The sequence below is a fragment of the Ursus americanus genome, chromosome 23 (genome assembly GCF_024610735.1).
Source record: "Ursus americanus isolate L20-20 chromosome 23, mUrsAme1.1.p, whole genome shotgun sequence".
NCBI classification, from domain to species: Eukaryota; Metazoa; Chordata; class Mammalia; order Carnivora; family Ursidae; genus Ursus; species Ursus americanus.
This window is the reverse complement of record NC_142149.1, coordinates 41,591,666-41,611,768: the sequence shown is the minus strand read 5'-3', so window position 1 is coordinate 41,611,768 and position 20,103 is coordinate 41,591,666. Positions and strand designations below refer to the sequence as shown.

Here is a 20,103-nt window from a genome sequence, read left to right as displayed (position 1 = left end):
GTAATGGAACTAAGTGGGCAGATTCAAGATACATTTGGAAGTAAAGCCCCCAGGTCTTGCTGATGGATCAGGATACATGTTGTTACAGGGAAAAAGAGAAACCAAGGATGACTATCAAGTATTTGGCCCAAACAATTTGGGTAGATGAGACTAGGGATCAGGTTTGCAGGGGCTCAAGAGCTTTGTTTTGGTAATGTAAATTTGAGATGCCAATTGGATTTCCAAGTGGAATGTTGAGTAGGCAGTGTAATTTACAATACATTAGCCAACTCTGCATAACATAGTCACAAGCAAACTTGGAACCCTCCATTATATGTTTCTAAATTTTGCCAGTAGTGTTTTAGAAGTTCTATCCTTTCTAGAGTTTGTGGGTAACATTTAAAAGGCTTAGTCTGTTGATATGAAATAGTTTGGATATATTTTCTGTTGTCTGTGGATATTCACTGGTAATTATATTACTGCTGTCCTGCACAGTAAATCTCCACCTCTGTTGAGCTGTCATTTACATGAAGGATGCTGTTAACATAGCAAACTCTATCATAGGTTAAACACATTTCCTGTGTCCTCCTTTCACTGCACGTGGGAATGCAAGTCAGTGAAATTAAAATTTTGAGTAACACTTCAGCATGGTGTGTGTATATTTTAAACAAAAATTTTGGCAAACTTTGGGTCTGTTATTAGTAACTAAGTATTGTAACATAATTTACATCTGATTAGAACACTAATCAAACACTGTTATTGATAATCATAGACCCAATAACAATAACTAATATTTATTAAGTGCACTGTGTAATTCCTTTATTTCCCGCCTGTTAGTGCTGTACCAACACTATAGCCATAAAGAACACAACTCCAAGTACTGTACTTTTGGAGAGATTACGGTCTACAGACACATTTACTTACATTAGACAAGATTTTTTTTTTTTAAAGATTTTATTTATTTATTTGACAGAGAGAGACAGCCAGCGAGAGAGGGAACACAAGCAGGGGGAGTGAGAGAGGAAGAAGCAGGCTCATAGTGGAGGAGCCTGATGTGGGGCTCGAACCCAGAACGCTGGGATCACACCCTGAGCCGAAGGCAGATGCTTAACCACTGCGCTACCCAGGCGCCCCTACATTAGACAAGATTAATCTCATTCAAAACTTACTGCAGTTATAAATTCACATAAATACAGAAATTGATGCAATTAAACGAAAAACTTCAGGATCTTTTTTTTTAATTCCTTGATCATAACTTTTTCTGCGGGCCGCAATTACCTGCCCCATGATCACTGATGGTTATGGTTCAATTTAACTACATAAATTATCAACCTTTTATATCCTTAAAGAAAATGTAAATGAAAATTACAATTTCTTACCAAAAAGTTTAGTGTTTTCCAAATTTCAAGTATTTGCTTCCCCATTTCAAATAAACTAAAGATAACCACATCTCCCCTGCAACATTCAATAGCAGTCATTTGATGTATAAAATTTTAACTACACTTCCAGTTATTTTAAAACACACAAAAATGGCTGCCTATCAATCTGTCACAAGTTAAAAATACTACATTTAAGAATTAAGACGAGGGGCACCTGAGTGGCACATCAGACTCTTGTTTTCAGCTTGGGTCATGATCTCAGGATCATGGGATCCAGCCCCATATCGGGCTCTACGCTCAGCATGGAGTCTGCTTAGAGATTCTCTCTCCCTCTCCCTCTGCCCCTCCCCACTATGCTCGCTCTCCCTCTCTCTTTCTCAGATATATAAATCTTTAAAAAAGAAGAAAAAGAAGAAGATAAGAGGGGCACCTGGGTGGCTCAGTTGGTTGAGTGCCCGACTCTTGATTTTGGCTCAGGTCATGTTCTCAGGGTCATGGGATTCCCTCCCTTACCCACCTCCCACACATACACTCATGTGCTCTTTCTCTCCCAAATAAATAGATCTTTAAAAAGAAAAAAAAAAAAAAAAAGAATTAAGATGAGGGTTTCAAGTTTCCTTCAGTTTAGGCATTTATACCTTTATGCTTGTCTAAAGATATTTCTATAGCATTGATATTTGTGTAACCCATGTTTGTGTGCCTTAAAATGCAATCATTTAAAACACTAAGAATTAAATTTATGGTAGAGCTTTGGGAATTTTAAAAGCAACTAAAGTGTTCTCAGATGTGTCTGCCAGCTTCATTTCTAGAGATACTTGTAAAGCAAAACTGAGAATTTTATACCTTAGTTGCATTTTTAATTCAAAAATCCCTCTGCACAAGGGCACCACTCTAAGAAACTGTATTCTTGTTGACTCCTCACAACAGCTTCATTTTATTACCTTTGTTTTACTGATAAGGAAATTTAGGCCCCCTAAAATTCACTCAGGTAAGAAGTAGCAGAGCCAGGTTTCAGACCCAGGCAATCTGGCTCCAGAGCCTTTTCCCCTCTTTTTTCGTTTCCAGAGCCTTCATTCTTAACGGCTACCATGTAATATATATAGAATATTGTAGGTTTTGTTTCAGAAAAACTGTCTAGGGTAGATAGAACTCTGTAAATAAAAGGGTCTCTCTTGATTTTCTTTTTACTTTATCCCATGAAATTGAGACTTTGGAAGATGGGAAAGAGAAAAATCCCAAAATGGATCTCCATCATATTCTGATTTCCTTCCTTAAATAATCCATTTCCTTTTTACTTTTTCCCTTATAGCATCAGCGAGAGCTTTCTAACTGTCAAAGGTGCTGCCCTTTTTCTACCACGGGGAAATGGCTCATCCACACCAAGAATTAGCCACAGACGCAACAAGCATGCAGGTAAAGTTCCGCATATACCATTCCTTTCTTGGTTTCTTTGCCTTTTGTTTTGTTCTGGAAGGCTGACAACGTCATCCCCATTTCTCCAACAGTCTTGTAATAGTGAGAGAAAGCATTGTACTGTGCTATAACCACTTTTCTTTCACTGTCACTGTTTTTCTGGCACTTAGCAGAATGCGTTATGTATGTAGTAAGTGTTCAATAAATTTTATTGGAAAAATAATAAAGTACAAAAGTACTCTAATGAATTCTTCTGTGACTTATCAGTTAAGGTTTTCCAGTAGCAAATACCTGGTTTGCTTACCGGCAGTACTTTTCATCACTAACAAACCTGAGTTTCCACATAGCCAGCTCACATAAGAAGCCTTTCAGTACGGATGGGGCTTCCTGACTTTTGCCTAACCTTCCAAGAAGGCAGCTGCATTTTTGTCCCAATAGCACTTGGAGCAGGGACTTAGGGCCACTACTTACTCAGAAATGGTTGTCCTCTACAAGTTCTGCATCCTAAAAATCCTTCCCTCACGTCATTTGTAGTAATAGAACAGAAGGAATCTTAATTTTTAAAAAGCCTCAGCTGCTTAACTCAATTATAACATGTAACTTAAGTCACTCTTCATTGTTTATACCTAACATTTTGTCTCCCCACACGGATTCTTTTTTTTTAACAGTTTTAGTGAAATATAATTCACATACCATGTAATTCACCTAGTTTACGCATTTAAAGTATACATTCAGTGTTGGGTTTTGTTTTGTTTTGTTTTTCTTTTTTTTAATATATACAGAGTTGTACAGCCATCACTATAATTCTAGAACATTTTCATCACCCCACAGGAGAACCCCAGTTTCCCATTAGCAGTCATTCCCTATATCCTCCACCCTCCCTGCCAATCCTAAACAACCACTAGTCTACTTTCTCTGTCTATAGATTTGCCCGTTCTGGGCATTCCATATAAGTGGAATGATATAAATGATCTTTTGAGACAGGCTCCTTTCATTTAGCATGTTTTCAGGGGTCATTTAAATTATAGTCTGTGTCAATACTTCATTCCTTTTTATGACCAAATAATATTCTAGTGTATGGATATACCATGTTTTATTTTTCCATTCACCAGTTGATAGACATTTGAGTTGTTCCCCATTTTTCGCTGTTATGAATAATGCTGCTGTGAATCTTTATGTATAAGTTCTTGTGTGGACATATGTTTTCATTTCTCTTGGTTTTATATCTATGAGCCCATACTGGTTCTTACACATGAGACTTAAGATTGTGTCTTTGGGTTTGAAATGTGGTAGAACAGACCTGGCCAAACATAATGATTCTCCTTTTTAATTTTGAAAGTTGAAAGATTCCGCAGTGATGGAATTGGCCAGAAGCCATCACTGAAATGGAGGGGGGGGGGGCAAGAAAACTCTTCTTTAAGAGAAGGAAACCGGTGGGGGGGGGAGGGGATAAAAGGAGAAGCTTTCAGACTTGCTGGCCTTTTAAATATCTGTTTGCTAACCTACTTTTCTTTCTTCCTGCCCCTCACCACTTCTTGCACATATCAGTATTTCATCTCACAGTTAACAGTTGAAGTTACCTGGAGGAAGATTTTGTATGTAGATTTCAAGACGAATGTGGGAACAGGTTCCACTGGCATCTATGATCAGGTGGCTATGTCAGTCACTTTAGACTCTTAAAAAGAGCTGGACCTGGGTGGGCATGAATGAAGTTTTTTGTTCTCTGATTGTCATCATTTATAACAGTACGTTATCTAATTATCTCCTACTAGCCAAAGCCCCAGGTTTTCTAGTATAGAGTAAGGAGTATGAGGAAATCTATAATACTTTAATACAAAAAAATTCAACTTAGTTTTGGGGAATGTGTAGAAATAAGTGTGTATTCAAATAATGGTTGGCCGTGTTAAAGGACCTAACATTAGGTTCAGTGGAATATTTATTTATTGGGACCCACTATATTTAATGAGTACTCTTACTTGAATATCAGCCACTAATATGGAAATCATTTTAAGCCATTGACATTATTCTAAGGGGGATCTAAAAATCTTCTTAGGTTAAGTGCAACTGAAGATTTACAGAAATAAGAATGGCAAAATAGTTAGCTTTTTGTAAAGTTAGAGGTCATTCTAAACCCATTCATCACACACCCCATTTTCAGGATTCCCTCCTTGCTACCTTTAGTGGGCCTGAAAGCACAGCCCAACATATCTCACCATTGCTTTTATCAACGTCCATGATAGTACAAAACTGAGATTGGTTTCAAGTACCCATTCCGTTGGACAAGCATAAAGCAAATTTTAATGTAGTATAGCCTAAAAGTGAATGAATAGAGATGCAGTCTACCATTCTGTCTTTCCACTTAAAGTTAATAATTATATTAAGACACTTAATTTCTGTGTCTAATTATAGTCCTTCAGTGACCCAGAACTTTCTTTTATACAGGTTATTAAGGTAGAAGGAATCCTCTCTATTGACATTACAATGGAGAATAATTACTTTTTGTTTCGTAAATTTCACCAGGTGATCTCCAACAGCATCTCCAAGCAATGTTCATATTACTCCGCCCAGAAGATAACATCAGGCTGGTAAGTTAGTGTTATCATTATAACTCTTACTCAAAAGACTGTCTAAGATGGCAAACATTAAGCCGTCATTTTTATGCCCCAACAGAGTGCTAGGAGCTATGTGGAACAAAAAAGAATAGCATGTCCTTACATCAAAGAGCTTAGAATATCATTGGGGATATAAGCTAATGTGAAATGATGTGAAATAATTTGATGACTCGAGGCTGTCGATAAGCACCAGTTTGTAAGTTACTGACCATAACAGCAACTGAAGTTCAGAAGAGTGACTACTGTGAGACTTGCCCTAGTTAGAAAGGTTTTATGTATACAGTAGAGCTTGAGCTGGATCTTAAAAGATGATGAATTTACATTGTCAGAAAGGAAGAAGACCATCCTTCTAGATCAGGGCCTGACTGAGGCAAAAGCACACGTAAGGGACAAGGAAAGAGTAAAAGGGCCAGGGATTTGTGTTGGTCTCAGAGTAAGGAGACCTGGGCTTTGCCTTTTACTAATCCTGTGATGTTGGGCAAGTTACTTAGCTTGTCTGAGCCTGCATCCTCATCTCCTTTCTACCTCTCACAGTTGAGAGGATCAAATGGACATGAAAGCATATTGAAGAGTGTAAAATGCTGCCCAAATCTGGGGATTATTATTACTATAAGGAAGCTAAGGTACTGGGAAACAAGGCAGGCAAGCAGGGATTTAATGCTCCAAACTAGAGGACTCAAAGTGGCAGATGTTTTGTTTGGACCACAGTGGTCGTGTTTTTCCCTCCGAGCCAGAATTTTTTTTTTTTTTTAAGGATTTTATTTATTTATTTGACAGAGACAGCCAGCGAGAGAGGGAACACAGCAGGGGGAGTGGGAAAGGAAGAAGCAGGCTCCTAGTAGAGGAGCCTGATGTGGGTCCCGATCCCAGGACGCCAGGATCACGCCCTGAGCCGAAGGCAGACGCTTAATGACTACACCACCCAGGCGCCCCACCAAGCCAGAATTTTAAAGTTGAATGATTTCACATAAAAATCCATATTTGGAGCTTGTCCTCAAAAATCTAAAATTCTGGCAACACTGGGACCTTATTCTCACATGATAAAACTTGCTAGACCCCAAGGGGCAGGCATGGGTATGACCTGGGCTCTTAATTTACCATAATCCCCACATATCCTATTGTCTCCTAGACTCTAAAACCAAGTATCTCCATTTGTCATCATTTCTTCGCTGTAAGTTCTCTTATAGCAGAAGATTTAATTAAAATAGGAAAACAAAAATGGGATGAATATGTTTCTTTATGAAAAGTGAAGAGCATTTCTACCCATTTAATATTGATATGGCCTACTTCACTCATTTATATTCCCTATCTGACCCTCTAGATTGATACTTGGAGGTAGTACCTCTGCCTCTTCAGTAAGCAGTAGTGTGAAACGTTACAAGGTTTGGAGCAAGGAATTACATGGAACAGCTACAGTATTTAAGAGAGGGGCACCTGGCTTGCTCAGTCAGAGTATCCAACTATTGATCTCTGCATTGTGAATTTGAGCCCCACATTGGGTGTAGAGATTACTAAAAAAAGAGAGAGAGATTCCTCAGAAGCTACTACAGAATAGTGGGGAGGAGGAAGCCATCTTAAGTCATGGAGGTCCACCAGGTAGTTATTGCAGTGCTCTAAGCACGTGGTGATCGGCCCTTCTAGGTTGGGGTGGTAACTTGGAAATTGGGTTTCTGTCGGCATGTTAAATTCAAATGGTTGATCTGTTTTCTGAATGGGAAGAGAAATAATGAGTAGAATACAAGAATGTCTGTAAAAGATTGATGATCAGGTCTCTGAACTCTGTTGTAATTAACTGATTTTTCATTCACTTAATCATTCTGTGTTCAAATTCTGTCATTTTTTTCCTCTCAACTGCTGCCTCTATCACCTTCTTAAAATGGCCACAAATTTTTGTTGAGTGAGAAACTTCCTTTGAAATTTAAAGAATATGAAGTAAGAAATCCTTACATAATTATTTCATATCCTAATTTGAAAAATCACATCATACATTTATGTATATCTTGTCTCTATTTTTATATACTTCTATCTTAAACACTTATTTCCAAGTGAGGAAAGGAGCTGTACAGTTCTTACAGCATTAATATTCTAAAGCAGTGGTACTCAAACCTTAGAGTACAGCAGAATCACCAGCAGAGCTTTGTTGAACTGCCCCCTCTTTGCTGGATTCCACCCACAATGTTTGATTTGGGGAGGGGGGGACAGTAATAATTTGCATTTTTAACAGGTTTTCCAGTGATGTTGATGCTGCTGATCCAGGAGTCACGCTTTGAGAACACCTCGTCTAAAACACGTAATCCCGGTGCCTTGCACATACTTGATGTGTGGCAGATACATGTTTATAGTTTCCAAAAATTGTGTGGTTTGGTAGAGTTAAGTTGAGGTCTGTCATCACTCTATCTTTTTCTCCTTGATAACCTTCTGGAATTTAGATTGCGCTTCTGAACATTAAAATAACTTTAACCACAGGAGAGCATTAAGGAAGCAGGGAAGGCAGAGTTGGCAATTAACTTTTTTTCTTGCCCTGCTAGACTATGCAGCTTCAACTGCTTTACGTTTATAAAATATAAATTCATTTTAAATGACAAGCCATTTTACAGTTGTTTTGAATTGTTACAAACACAGAGTCATTATGTTTCAGATTATTGAGTGAGTCATCTTCAAGAAAATGAGTGAATACATTGTGTGACTTTGGACAAATTAGCACTTTTCTAACTGAAAGGAGCATTTGTAGACTCAAAGCAAGGCCTTTTGTTTTGAGTTAAATTTGGAATGCTAAAATTCTCATCCTGGGGCTTGTACATAAGGTTAAAAGTTTGATAGCCAACTGAAAGTCCTGCCTTTATTTTTTTAATAACCCAACAACAGATAGTGGCACCAAATCCCACATTTTGCTTTAGCAGTGGAAATAAGACTAAACCATTTTTTCCTCCAGGGAAGCTCTGCATTCCAAATACAGTCCCAAGCATTAACGTCAGTACTTACAAAAACTGTAGCTGGTAAAATGAAGACCGTGGTTTTTTAGTACTCTTGCACATTACCAAAGACCCATTTAATAAAAAAAAAAATAGACTTGGAAATGAAAAACTTTCCTAACATTTGAAGTAACTTTAATATTTTTTTTAAAGATTTTATTTATTTATTTGACAGAGATAGAGACAGCCGGCGAGAGAGGGAACACAAGCAGAGGGAGTGGGAGAGGAAGAAGCAGGCTCATAGCAGAGGAGCCTGATGTGGGGCTCGATCCCATAACGCCGGGATCACGCCCTGAGCTGAAGGCAGACGCTTAACCGCTGTACCACCCAGGCGCCCCAGAAGTAACTTTAATATTCTTAACTAGAGTTAAGGTGCTGATAAAGTACAAGGAGGTGTTTTTTGAGTACTTTGCAGGAAAGTTTAAGAAAATAAGGACTTTTTTGACTTTGTTTTTTATAGTACATTGATAGTTTCCCAACATGTAAATGGGTTTATTTTTTCTAAATATAAAATGTTTAAAAATCACACAGTGCAGGAAGGTATAAGGAAGAAAGTAAAAATCACTTTGCATCCTATATTCTGAGAAAACCATTCTTAGCAATTTGGATAAGCATCCTTCCAGTCTCTGTGTGTGTGTGTGTGTGTGTGTGTGTGTGTGTGTGTGTGTGTGTATGTGTGTGAGTATGTCAGATTCTCTGACTTCTGCTCTTACTGAAGTGAATCAGTGATGAAAATAGTCAAATCTGAGTATCAGAAGACCTACTAGTCTCCCCAGTTGATCTCCGTAGTTCTGAGAAGCTAAAGTATAAAGTAATTTAAAACAATAAGACTTGGGGAGCCTGGGTGGTTCAGTGTTAAGCCTCTGACTCTTGATTTCGGCTCAGGTGGTGATCTCCAGGTTATAGGATCGAGCCCCGCATCAGGCTTCACACTCAGCGTGGAGTCTGCTTGTCCTTCTCCCTCTGCTTCTCCCCCCACTCGTGCTCTCTCGCTCTTTCAAATAAATAAATAAATAAATAAAATCATTAAAACAATAAGACTTATGTCTGAGGGCGAGGAGGGGTGTTTGTGTGTGTTTAAAAAGTGGATAACTGAGGACTTGCTCGTGGATGAATGAAATTGGGGGAAATGACTATATTTGAAAGGCTGATCAGTTTTGAGCAACAATGAAAAGGTTTTACTACTGATCTTTATAACTATGAAGGTTTCTACAATTGATCTGAGAATTGAACAGGGAAAAGAGTATATGTCAGCACTTTCTTTTTTTTTTTTTTTTTAAACAAAAATGAGATATAAATGCTGACTTATAACCTGCTTTCTTCACACTTTATTTTGGATATCTTTCCTTGTCAAAAAATGAATCTGTTTTTAATGGCTACACAGAATATAATACATAGATTTTTTTTAACTGAAGAATTTCATAGAGATAAAAACTAAAAAAATAAAATCCTGAGACTCCCTCTAGCTCTATTTCTTTTGAAAACCGTGTTCTTTAGTTTATTAGTGCTACATCTGAAGTCTGTTTTAATTTTAGATAATGACTTAGCTTTGTTCTTTTGGCTAGAATTTAATATTTACATATTTTTGAAACCTTTCTCTCTGATGGATTGGGTGAGCTGCCTGTCTAGCCGTTGGGACTTTGTAATGTGGCTTCCTTGAGGATAAACACTGCGTGCAGTGGCGTGATGTAAGCCTCTTGGTGAAAAGAAATCAAAGGCAAAGGTGCAGTGTAAGCTTAAGGAATAGTATTTCTTGATGTTGGATGTTGCTGAGGACAGAAGTTATTTTATCAGGTGGTGTTTGTGAACTGCTTATAATTAGATTATAAGCATTTAAATTAGTTACTGAGAGAATTTTTAACATCATTCTCTTGTAGATGAGCCCGGCAAATAGGTTGGGTTCTTATCAGAAATAAAGCAGAGGCAGATGACTTCTCAGACCTACCTCAGTCCTCAGATTGCTGAGTGGAGGTCACTTGACACTTGGAATAGGATCCAAATTTAGGCTATAAGTGGACTTTCTTGGAATAATGTTCTCAGTTGCTATTGTTGTGAAGTTTTAGAATTCAAAATATTGTTTTGGCTGGATAATTAGAATAGACTTAAGTGGTATCCTTTTCAGTGAGAACTGAAGTTAATCAAATGCACCTGAATTATTGTCTTACTTCGGTCATCTAGTCCGTGTAAATTTTGGAGACTGAGGAAACACTGGAATTGCTGCCAATTCTAATATTAGGGTATTATGTACAGATTGCCATTTTTTAAATTGCATTTCTCTGATTAACTTCATGAATTAAATTAGATTATTAGATTGTATCAATCTTCTTCCTAGCAGAGGAATGTGAGATAAATCTCTAACCCAGGTGGGTATTGGGTTTTTCTTTATGCTGTGGCTCTTAAAATATTAATTTCTTAACCTTGAATCTTGAAGCCTAAACAGAAATTTGAAACCTCAGGCCCATCCTCAGCATTGCAGAGTTTGTTCTTTCTTTCTTAAAGATTTTACTTATTTTTTTGAGAAGAGAGCATGAGCAGGGGGAGGGGCAGAGGAAGAAGCAGACTCCCCACTGAGCATGGAGCCTGATGCAGGGCTCTGTCCTGGGAGTCCAGGATTGTGATATGAGCCGAAGGCAGACACTTAATCAACTGAGCCACCCAGGTGCCCCTGCAGAGATTTTTCTGTAAGAAATTTTATCTCAGCCTTCTTTAGGATATAGGTGTCAAGAATTACTATCATGACTTTTGACCCCCTGATTAAAGCTCCACTTCTTTTAGTAAGAATTAATTGGGGTACCTAGCTGGCTCAGTCAGTAGAGCATGCAACTCTTGATCTCAGATTTGTAAATTCGAGCCGTATTTTGAATATAAAGATTACTTAAAAATAAAATCCTAAAAAGAAAAAAAAAGAATTAGCAATTATGTAGTTACTCTCTAGAGGTCTGTGATCAAATCCCAGGGCCTCTAAGTGCCTTTCTTCAAAATAAGAAATTTGGGGGTGCCTGGGTGGCGCAGTCGTTAAGCGTCTGCCTTTGGCTCAGGGCATGATCCCGGGGCCCTGGGATTGAGCCCCACATCAGGCTCCTCTGCTGGGAGCCTGCTTCTTCTTCTCCCACTCCTCCTGCCTGTGTTCCCTCTCTCACTGGCTGTCTCTCTCTGTGTCAAATAAATAAATAAAATTAAAAAAAAAAAAAAGAAACTTGGAATTGAAGAAGTGTGAGATGCACCTATTACTCAATCCTAAATCAGTATAAATGACTGGGGTCTTTCCCATTAGGTTTGGGGCCTGATGTTATGATTATATTAATAAGGGAAGACCTAACGTTTGACATGCCATTGATATTATGAGTAAATCAACACCTCACTTTTTTTTTTTTAAGATTTTATTTATTTGACAGAGACAGAGACAGCCAGCGAGAGAGGGAACACAAGCAGGGGGAGTGGGAGAGGAAGAAGCAGGCTCATAGCAGAGGAGCCTGATGTGGGGCTCGATCCCACAACGCCGGGATCACGCCCTGAGCCGAAGGCAGACGCTTAACCGCTGTGCCACCCAGGCACCCCAACACCTCACTTTTTAAAAAGAGACGACTAATATTTACCCTAAATATCCCAAAGAAATGCTTGCTGCCCACCCGCTAACTTAGCCTGATAACTTGTACGATGGGTAATATTTGTGGAGGTTATTTCTTTTTTCCTTTTATCAGTTTTAGCTTAGCCAATCAGTTGCCACTGGTTGGTGTAGAAGCTGTGTAGAAATTATCAGGAGCACGGTTCACTTGTTCCCATTCCGTTTGTATTTGAGCCTTGACAGAGAATGAAAGAGCCTCTAACTGAACAGTTAGCTCACCTGCGCTGGGTTTCTGGTTAGTTTAATATTTTGTGGTATGTGTTCCTAGAATCAGAGAGTCCATGCTGCCTTCCAGTGCGTTTACTTATGTGCCTTTACTGTGTTATGTGCCTTTACTATGTTACCTCCTTATGTGTGTTTACTACTATCCCTTCCCCATTATCACCATCCCCCACCCAGAGTTGTACATTTGTTACAATTGATGGACCTACCTTGACACATCATTATTACTCAAAGTCCATAGTTTACATTAGGGTTCAGTTTTGGTGTTGTACATTCTATGGATTTTGACAAACATATAATGACATGTACCTATCACTTTGGTATCATACAGAGTAGTTTCACTGCTCTAAAAACTTCTATACTCCCCTACACCCTGGCAACTACTGATCTTTTTAATGACTTCATATTGCCTTTTCCAGAATGTCATATAGTTGGAATCATGTAATATGTATATTATATATGTAATATAATATAATATGTAGCCTCCTCTCACATAGTAATATGCACTTAAGATTTCTTCATGTGTTTTCATATAGCTCATTTGTTTTTAGTGCTGAATAATGTTCCATTTTCTGGATGTATTTAGTTCATCCATTCACCTACTGAAGGACATCTTGGTTGCTTCCCCTTGTTGGAATATTTTAAAGTAAAGCTTGGACACCATGTCATTTTATTCCAGATACTTCAGAAAAAGGCATAACTACAATGCCATTATAACACTAACAGTAAATCCTTAATATCTTTTAAGACCCTGGCCATATTCAAATTTTCAGAAGGCCATTTTAAAATATTATAAACAAGCAATAAATAAAAAGTTTTTTGACGAAAAAATAATATAAGTCTCTGAAAAAGCAAGTTCTTTATCACTGAAATTAAAGAAGGAAATCTTGCAGTATGTAATCTGTAAGATTTCAATGGCGTATACTCCTCTTTTATATTAATAGCTTGCTTTGATCATAATTATTTGTGGGACTTGCATCTTTTGAGTCCAGTGCTCACATTCATATACCTCACATCTCCCTCTTCAATCTTTAGAACATGGCCTGGTAGTTATTATTATAAATTATGCTAGTAGCCAGTATTTGTTGAGCTTTTACTGTATGACAAGCACTGTGCTTTATAAACATGCACTATTTCATATGATTCTTATAATCCAATGGGACAGGTATTATTAGATCTACCTCCAGTTAATTTATTAACTTACTAAAGGTTTCATAGTTAATACCTGAGTTGGAATTTGAATTTAAGTCTTCCTGAGCATGCTTTAAGATGCTGATGTAAAAAAAGGTTGAATGATCTAAGACTGACCTTCTAAATTTAATAATATATCTGTTGTCTGTTAACTTCCAGGCTGTAAGACTAGAAAGTACTTACCAGAATAGAACACGCTATATGGTAGTGGTCTCAACCAATGGTAGACAAGACACTGAAGAAAGCATCGTCCTAGGAATGGATTTCTCTTCTAATGACAGGTATGGTACCATAGAAGGAAGGATGAGAAAACTCCTTTTGAAATAACTATTCCAGTTGCCTTTTGAGTTACTACAAAAACATCTTATGCTATTCTACTCTTAAAGTTCGATGCCTAAAACTAGGGAGCACCAAAGAGTCTTAGCCATACAGTCTTGAGAGATGAAAATGAGTAATGAATATCTTTGGTTGTGTTCCTAATATATCACTATTCCTTACCTTCCTCTCATCCTTAGATGGTAATGAATATAAATGATTTAAATACAAATTATTTAAACTTATATCTCTAGGAATAAAAAGCTGCCTTTGTAGTTAACTTTATTTTAAGCAGTAATGATTCACTTTGCTGATCCTAGGGCACGCACCCTTTGTGACAGTGCACCAGTAGATCTTGGGTTCAAAGAGAGCCCACTTTAACTCTAATCTCTTATATTTATTCATGGCCTTACACCCTGCTTTTACCAAATGTTTTTCTTCCTTTTTCCTTCTTCTGAGTTAAAAGGGCAGGGTGGGAGGGAATTGACTTTTTTAACTCAGAACCGAACCTTTTATAATCATGCATCTTTGGCTTTAGCAGCACTTTGCGTCCTGTAATTAAAGGTGTCATATTCAGAACTTGGCTCTTTTGTGTCCCTAAAGTTTATTGCTTTCCTTTTTTATTTTCTCACTTCTTCTGGAGAAACCTTGGGAAGACTGTGGAATGTGGCTAAGCAGATCTTTGCACTCTAGATAATAAGCCTCAGGAAATCCTGCCAGATGTCTCAAAGCATTGATTTCCTGGTTTGAGACTAGAATGGAACTGTGGAGTAGCTAGCAGTGTGACCCAGGCCTGGGAGAATTTAGCCACAAAGAAGAGACTGGGAGTGATTCTAATTATGTTGGGAGGAAAAGAATCACATTGTCATTAGGTTTCTCAAACAAGTGTTTACCTAAGCTTGTACAGTCAACCTGAAAATTATTTGTGGTTTCACAAGGATCACAAGGCCTGGGTTGTTACCTTGTATAACTCTTACAGCCTTTAATTGTATGCTCTGAAATTGCACAGACTTGTAAACCACATTTAGTTTTTCTCCGGAGTGGATATAACCTCTGGTGTTAGCTAAGCAACAGGCCTTTCAGTAAGCGTTTATCCTTTGAAGAGCACTACCTTGCCTACATTCATTAGTATTTTAAGACCTCTGATTTAGATTTTTATCTCTCTAGATCTGTGATGTCCCATACAGTAGCCACTACCACATGGTGACTATTTAAATAAGTTAAAATTAAACAAAATTAAATTTTCAGTTCCTCAATCACAACTAGCCACATTTCAAGTACTCCAGCAACATGTGACTCGTGGCTTCCCTATTGGACAGTACATATATAGAACATTTCCATCATTGTAGAAAGTTCAGTTGGACAGTGCTATCGTATATCCTATTTCCTTTGGTTCTTCCTGACTCCTCTCTTAGAAACCCCATAAAACAGGAACTGAGACTGCTTGGAAACTTCACTTGAGCCTTCCCCTAAAGACACAAGGCAACAACTTCAGATTCCCTGACCCAGAGTGTGAGAAATCAGAGGTGTAATCTTATCTCTTTCACTTTGTTCTAAATATTGCCAGAAATCATGAAGAATGTTTGTTAATATGGGTGCCCAATAATTTATCCTCAATGAACTGTGTCTATCTTCAGTAATGGTCCTGCCTGAATCATATCTAACAAATGAAAATTTTATTTTATGGAAGACAAAAATGTGATGTGAAAAGCTATAGAAACTAGTTTTCATTCTGTTTGGTAAATTTGGTATTATGAATTCTCATCCATCGTCTGTGAATGAGCTCCTTGGACAGCAAGAAAAGTGCTGCCCACTTCAGAATACTGGGACTCAGGTAATCTAGTATCATTTCTAGCTCAATTGCTTTTGAAGGAATTTGTATCATTTTTTATCTGAGAATACAAAAAGTTAATGTTTCAAAACACTACCAAGCCAAAGTGAATCCAGATTGTTTATGACAGACCTATCTTCCCAAGTAGTTCTCAAGATATGATATACCAACTCATTTAGCCTTTTTATAGTATTTTTAAATATTGTGTTATATTTTAAGTAATAAATTTTTTAATATACAATGTAACCTTGGTATCCAAATTGCACTGAATATATTTCTAATTCTTAAATAATAGAGTTTTGGGGGACGCCTGGGTGGCGCAGTCGTTAGGAGTCTGCCTTCGGCTCAGGGTGTGATCCCGGCATTCTGGGATCGAGTCCCACATCAGGCTCCTCTGCTGGGAGCCTGCTTCTTCCTCTCCCACTCCCCCTGCTTGTGTTCCCTCTGTCGCTGGCTGTCTATCTCTGTCAAATAAATAAATAAATAATCTTTTTTTAAAAAATAAATAAATAAATAAATAAATAAAATGAAATAATAGAGTTTTGGGATGCCTGGGTGGCTCAGTCGGTTAAACGTCTGCCTTCGACTTGGGTCATGATCCCAGGGTCCTGGGATCGAGTCCCACATCGGGCTCCATGCTCAGTGGGGAGCCTGCTTCTCCCTCTGCCTGCTGCTCCCCCCACTTTTGCACTCATGGTCTCTCTCTCTCACAAATAAATAAATAAATAAAATCTTTTAAAAATGAATGAATTAATTAAATAATAGAGTTTTATGGTGGTGTTTTATAATTTTTCTTTGTACCCCCAACACCTTGAAATGTCTGGTACATACAGGCACTCAATAAATATTTGTTGAATGGGATGAGTATCTACTGAAATAAGTACCTATACTTTAAAGGACAAATATCTGAAGAAAGTCAAGGTAGATTAGATAAAAATACTAGGTGTGCCTAATTCAGGCCTCCCTTTCCTATTGTGTGAAAAAGCTACTTAATGTAAAGAAGCAGCCTGACCTGAGTTTAAGCTGAACTTGTGATGTTTGGTTTCTGTATATCACTGTCGCTTGTCTGAAGTTTAACTGGTGTCTGCTCACAAGCTCACAGATCACACTCTTTGGATCTCCTGTATCTTCTTCTGTAGTTACTTAATTTCAAGATTTGTTACCAGGCTATAAACCCTTCATATTTATACCCAAACTATACTTGTTGCTAGGAACCTGGCTAAGCACTCACTTTAAAAAAAACAAAGAAAGAAAGAAAAAGAAAAAGGAACCATTCTGAAAATAACCCCACTCCATCTTGGGAAGCCATCTCGAAACAAGTTTTCCTTGTGCTCACCTCATCTACTCAACAAAAATAGTGGCGGAGCTGTCTTCCTCCCTCTTGGATTCTTGCATGATATAGCTCAGGCCCAGCCTTCCAATGTGGATAAGCCGTTGCAATCTTGATTTGATTCTCCTGAATTCTGGAATCATTAGTAGAGCACACAGTGCTAGGCAGTGAGTAACGCAGGCGGGCAAATACAGTGCAAAGCATTAGACAGCCCACTAGGGACCGGCCTTCATTGGCCCTGCAGGGACTCCGGTAGCAAAAGCTTGGTATTCCTCACGTTGTTCTCAGTGCATTTTCATGATGTTCTTCCCCCTCCCCGCACCCCGGTCATTTTCAGTTGTCTTAGAGCACTCACTAAAAATTCATATTCAACATTTGTCTTAAGTGACAGTTCATTCATATGCATTGTTTCACTTTAAAATATTTATGATAACCCTATGAGAGTAGGTTTTGTTACCTGCATTTTAAGATGATTAAGCCTGAGAGAGGGTAAATAACTTGTCAAAAGGAATTGAAATACTGAAGAAGATCAAATCCAGATATTTTGACAAAGTATAACTGCCCAATAAGTGGTAATTATTATTATGTTTGGTGCCGTTACACACATTTTTTAGTGTGTTATCTAATTTAACCTTCAAAAACAGCCCAATCAAAGGGTATTTTTATTCAGTCTGATAGATGAGGAAACTGGAGCACAAAGCTATTAAATAATTTGCCTAAAATTATACCGTTAGTGCCAGAACCCAGGTTCCAGAACCCATCTGATGCCAGAGCCTGTGCTGTCAATCGTACTTTGCTCTTCTACCTCCCATGTCTGAGGTTCCTTCTACTACACGATGCTGCTTTGCTAGATACATTGGCAGGGAGAAGGTGTCAGAGCCTTTGGGGGACTGGATGGAAGGGGAAAATGGTTTACGGCAGCCTTACCGAGAGAAAGTGGCAGAGGTCTGGGGTAGATTACAGTTGTCCAGAGGGGTGATGTGATAGAGACACAGTTGGGAGTTCATGGCTTCCTGTCCAACCTGTTGCAGTAACTTAAAGCTGGTTTCCTCCTTGGGCTCATGTGTGATTTAAGTAGGATTTTCATGTACCATACTAGGGTTCCCCTTTTGTTGGTTGTTGACATTCCTATTCACTCTGCATTTCAGCAGTGCTGGACTAGTTCAGTGCAGTCACCAAGCACTGCTTTATTTATTTAAGTTGTATTGTGTGTATTTTGTCTCTCTAACTTGATCACAAACCATTAACAATTACTTTTTTATATAGTTTAATTCCCTTTCCCTTTTAGACTATTGAACGTGTTCTGGTGTTCAATAAATCTACATAAACCTCAGAATTAAATTTGAGCAGATCATGTATTCAGAGGTCTTCAGCAACCAGCAATAGTTCTTGGCATTAGAAAGTATGTTTGGAGTTGAATTGGATGCTGTGACCTTGGGGTGAAACCTGCCAGTCACAAGTCAGCAGCAATCACCTGGATTTTTTAGACAGTGGCCACTTTTGAGATAGCAATACAAGGCACTCAGTCAGTAAGTTTTCTTTGTTAAATATATAAGGACCTGACTAACCACCTGTTTGATACAGCCAGAGCACATGCATTAGATTGATAGTTATATGATAGAAATTCCTCCATTCTAACATGCCAGAATTTAGAGTTTGGGGGCTATATCCTTTGTGTTGAAAGAGTTAATAAAGAACTGCTTCCTAGAATAACAGGAATTAACCTATGGACTGTTTCTTGTCTTGCAGTAGCACTTGTACCATGGGCTTAGTTCTGCCCCTCTGGAGTGATACCCTAATTCATTTGGATGGTGATGGGTAAGAGTTTTCCCTTTTTATTATCCTATAGAAAGCCAAGGGGTGGGTTCCATCTTGGTGCCCATTCATTAAGCTGAATGGGAGGCCCAGTGTGCCCAAGTGAACTGTCATGTCAGCAACTCAGTGAGTCCTTTTAAACTCCCGTTTTGTAAAGTGGAGTAAAAATACAACTTGCCATGGCCTCTCACTTCTGTTCTTCTAGGCTGACTACGGTAAGAATCCAAACAAAGAAAAACTAGTTTGTTGGCTCACTCTTTAATCTGAGCATGTGGGACTGTTGCAATGCTCTCCCAGAGGATGATATGTTCTGTTTCAAATAACGTCTTGCTGCCTCTGCCAGCTGTCAGCCTACAGTATAACCCCTTTCCTGTGCCAATTCCTTCCAGTGACCCTCCACCCCCACCTCCTGGTGTTTTTAGAATGTGTCCCCAAGAGACCAAGATGTTTGCTTCAGTTTATAAAACCAGGGTCAGGTTTGCTAAGGACCCACAAGACTTCCACATAGAAATATATAGCAGAACAGTCTGTCTGTAGCTACGGCTGGGAAACTGTAATTCCCTAACTCCGGTGTGGGAGTCCATTCATTTTGCTTAGTAGATAAAATCAGACAATTTGTTGAAGCTTTTCAGTCAAGTTCTATACTCTTAACTTCTACATGAAGTGCCTGATGATTTCTTCTATTGAGCCAACAGTTGCTAGCCTGAGAAATAACCTTGAAAACGCACAACTGAAATAACCTACTCTCACTTGTGGATTTTCATCTCATTCTTTTTTGTTTCCTTAGTGGGTTCAGTGTATCAACGGATAACAGAGTGCACATATTCAAACCTGTATCTGTACAGGCAATGTGGTAAGAGGACTTTTAATGTCTCTATGAAAGGTTGTTTTTTTTTTCTCTCTGAAAGTTTTTAAATATATTATTGGGGCAATATTTTGTGAGTGGTGGTATTTGAAATAGTACAGTTCTCTCTGAAAATGCTGTATGATCTGTTTGCGTGGCCCTCATAGTTAAAGATGATCTAGAAGTTCAGTTTTCAAATTATCATAGTGGAAGGCCTTAAGCATTGGTGAACAAGTGAAGCTAAGAGGTGTTCTTAGACTCTGGAAGATACTTAATGAATCAGATTGCTGGTTGGAACGGTTGTATAGGGACACACTGACTAAGTTAGCAGCAGTCTAGAGCCAAATCTAGAACATCACACTGCTACAGTGCATTAGTATTCAGTTGCTTAGGGTAATCAGGGATATTATTGGTAGATAAATTTCCATTAAAATTGCTAATGACTGTTTGCAAGACTGCATAATGCAAATAAAGCCTAAACATTATAGATGTTAATAATCATCAGCTTGTGTGCTAACACTTCGGGGCTACTTAACTGTGTCAGACATTGTGCTTTACATGGATTATATCTAATC

General features: G+C 38.3%; 1 protein-coding gene and 2 non-coding genes across 8 annotated transcripts in view; all 3 read left to right on the top strand.

Annotated features, from left to right (window-relative positions):
* Positions 1 to 20,103, top strand: part of SSH2 (slingshot protein phosphatase 2) — a 240,628-nt gene that overhangs the window by 172,661 nt on the left and 47,864 nt on the right. For 4 of the 6 annotated variants that reach the window (XM_045773222.2, XM_045773220.2, XM_045773221.2 and 1 more), the window contains 5 exons: positions 2,668 to 2,771; positions 5,292 to 5,356; positions 13,553 to 13,674; positions 18,619 to 18,687; positions 19,472 to 19,537. In XM_045773222.2, the coding sequence (XP_045629178.2) occupies positions 2,668 to 2,771; positions 5,292 to 5,356; positions 13,553 to 13,674; positions 18,619 to 18,687; positions 19,472 to 19,537 (426 nt within the window). Of the gene's footprint in view, positions 1 to 2,667; positions 2,772 to 5,291; positions 5,357 to 7,607; positions 7,674 to 13,552; positions 13,675 to 18,618; positions 18,688 to 19,471; positions 19,538 to 20,103 lie in introns of those variants that run through there. The other 2 variants (XM_045773227.2, XM_087854660.1) reach the window with 2 other exon arrangements.
* LOC123777225 (small nucleolar RNA U2-19) lies at positions 9,076 to 9,152 on the top strand. The gene has a single exon (XR_006775615.1). It is a non-coding gene; the product is annotated as a small nucleolar RNA U2-19 (small nucleolar RNA).
* LOC123777223 (small nucleolar RNA U2-30) lies at positions 9,515 to 9,581 on the top strand. Its single transcript, XR_006775613.1, has one exon. It is a non-coding gene; the product is annotated as a small nucleolar RNA U2-30 (small nucleolar RNA).